The sequence below is a fragment of the Camelina sativa genome, chromosome 7 (assembly GCF_000633955.1).
Source record: "Camelina sativa cultivar DH55 chromosome 7, Cs, whole genome shotgun sequence".
In the NCBI taxonomy this organism is placed as follows: domain Eukaryota; kingdom Viridiplantae; phylum Streptophyta; class Magnoliopsida; order Brassicales; family Brassicaceae; genus Camelina; species Camelina sativa.
This window is the reverse complement of record NC_025691.1, coordinates 19417492-19420195: the sequence shown is the minus strand read 5'-3', so window position 1 is coordinate 19420195 and position 2704 is coordinate 19417492. Positions and strand designations below refer to the sequence as shown.

General features: G+C 32.5%; 1 protein-coding gene across 3 annotated transcripts in view; it reads right to left on the bottom strand.

Moving 5' to 3' along the window:
- Positions 1–1324, bottom strand: part of LOC104701568 (cell division topological specificity factor homolog, chloroplastic-like) — a 6237-nt gene extending 4913 nt beyond the window's left edge. The window contains exons 1-2 of one of the 3 annotated variants that reach the window (XM_019227719.1): positions 1133–1324; positions 351–509 (exon numbers count right to left, since the gene is read on the bottom strand). In XM_019227719.1, coding sequence (XP_019083264.1) covers positions 351–509; positions 1133–1234 — 261 coding nt within the window. In that variant the 5' untranslated portion in view covers positions 1235–1324. Of the gene's footprint in view, positions 1–8; positions 510–1132 lie in introns of all 3 variants that reach the window. The other 2 variants (XM_010417283.2, XM_019227718.1) reach the window with 2 other exon arrangements.

The following is a 2704-nucleotide window of genomic DNA, read 5'->3' as shown; positions in this document are numbered from 1 at the left end:
GTTCCAGCCTCGTCCACGTCTTGGTACTCTGGTTTCACCCTCCTAACAGGCACCGTGACTGAGTAAACGGTCCCGAGGTCACCGTCCGTGGAGACATTCAGCTGAACTTTATCCTCTGATTCTATCTCTACGAAATCAGACAGTGCGTGGATAATGTTGTTGACGATTTTCCTTTTAGCTTCATCACTAACGTCACACCTGTCTGAGAAGAGAATCATCTTGAGCCGCTGCTTTGCGATTCTTGCGTTGGAGCTTCTTCTTGAAGCTGGCGATGGGAATATTACTTTCCAAGCTATGTTTAACCGGTCAAAGAAACTCATGTTGATGGCGTTCAAGAGAAAGCTCTCTATCTCTTGCTCAGCTGGGCTTGGTCCTAGTTCATAGCCTCCCGTGTTCCTTGCAAGTACCTTCACATGACCACGTGCGTTTTCACGGCTGATCGCCACTCCGGGAAATTTCTGAGCTTCCAAACTGTTTACCCCAATGCTTATGAAACCCGTGGAATCAACCTGCAAAATTTACATCCATCAGCAGCAAAAAGAGACTGTAATTTCAGACTAGATGCATATTCAAAACTCAGTTATTATAGTCCTAAATCTATAGGTTAAGAAGCAACTATAACATCAAGCTCATATATAAACTTAATAAAATGGTTTTGTAACAAAAGAGAAAAACTTCAGGTCACAGGACCATGTAACAGCTCCATATATCTAACAGTAGACCAGTACAGTCTCAGTAATTCAAGGCACCACTACCATGATTAAAGAACCTTATCTACCAAACACATCTAATATGGCCTTCACTAGCAATTTACTTACAAGTGCCAAAGTAAAAAATCAAAAAAACCTAGGATGATGAACTTTATAGAGCTCGTAAAATAGCAGCCAGCGACTAAACCCATTTAGCTAAACCAAATCTAGAGCTAGAGAGACATTGTGAATTTGTTCAGCTATAAAAGACGCATTTCAGATTCTTCCTAAACCCACACAACCATAGAAACGAAAGATCGAAGCTGCTAATCTAATTTCTAATGACAAATTACACGAAATCGGAACATTGGGTCGCGAATTTTGAATCAAACCCCAGATCCTATATTGCGGAGAAAGAGAAAATTATAAGAGTAAAATCGGACCTTGGAAGAAGAAGAAGGTAACGAGAGGCGATTAGGATGGTGATGATGATAAGGAGATACTAAGGTAGCAGAGAACCTCAGAGTCCCAGAAGACATCGCCATTACCGAGAAGAGAAGAAAAGAGTTCAATTGCTCGCTCGCCGGAGATGCGAATCTTTTCGTTTTCGTCCTCAGTTAAAAGAGACGAAATGGGAAAAACGCCGTCGTTTATAGCCCCCTCGTTTACACGCTGTCGTTTTGAGGTTAATGTGAATCTATATATATAAATTATACTTTTCGTCACTCGTGTTGCTCCACATCAGCAATTCATTCTTTAATTTTTTGGACTCATTTTAAACTCAAATGTTCTACTTTTTATTTCTAATTTCTATTTTTGACAAAAAAAAAAATCACAAATAATCCTTCAACACTCATACCAATCTATATTAATAAAAAGTAGAAACTATAAGCTCCTAAGGCCGTCCACATAAGATTTTAAACAACCAATATAAATTTGACATATCACTTATTAACATTTTATACAATTTCCAGAATTTTCTATATTAAGAATTATTTTACACAACCTATCATGATTTGACATGTCATTCATTAACATTTATTAAATTTATAGAATTTTTTGTCATTCATTAACATTTTTTAAATTTACTGAATTTTTGAGAAAAAGAAAATTTTAAATTTATGTAAATCAAATAACTAAGCACAATATCCCACATCGGCTAGAAATTTTTTAGACAATGGTTCAGAACCAGTATAAATAAAATTAATATGCTTCTAACAAAGAAATGAGCAGGAAAACTTGATTTATCAAGTGTCCAAGTTTAAAAGTTTTATTTGGTTTGATCTGGTTTTTTATTTGATCAAATTAAAACTTTAAACAGTTTCAAAAAAATATTATAATATTGAAAAAATTTAAAAGTTTAAATATTATAAATATTGAAACTTTTAAAAGTTCTTAGCTTTTAAAAAGTTTTTAAATATTATAAGTTTTAAATTTAAAAAGTTTAAAATATTATAAATATTGAAAATTTTTAAAAGGTTCAAATTTTATATTTCGAAACCTTTTAAAAGTTTAAAATATTATAAATATTGATGCAAAACAAAATTATCTTATTTATCTACATTTGTGTTTTTAATTTCTTATGAGCTGTAAAACATATTTTTGCGTATGATTTTATAGATGAGTTGATATTTTTTCATTAATTTTTTATTTTTGGGTCTAAGGAAGAAGGATTGACATCGCAAGACCTTAATTTGATGTTTGACTCAAATTTTGAGGTTTAAAGAAGAAAGATGGACGACAAACACACATGTTTTATTAGCTATACATAGGCATGACCACGGTTATTGTTGTCACGGTTAAATTTTATTAACCATCGGTTATGGTTAGAAATTTTTGTAACCTTAACCAAAACCGTTTAACAAACGGTTAAACGGTTATATTTAAATACGGTTACGGTTCAAGCGGTTACTGTTATATATGGTTCAGTTATTTGATAATATGATACGGTTGATATTATTTGATGATATAATATAATTGATATTATTTATTTATAATTAATATGTTCTTATAGT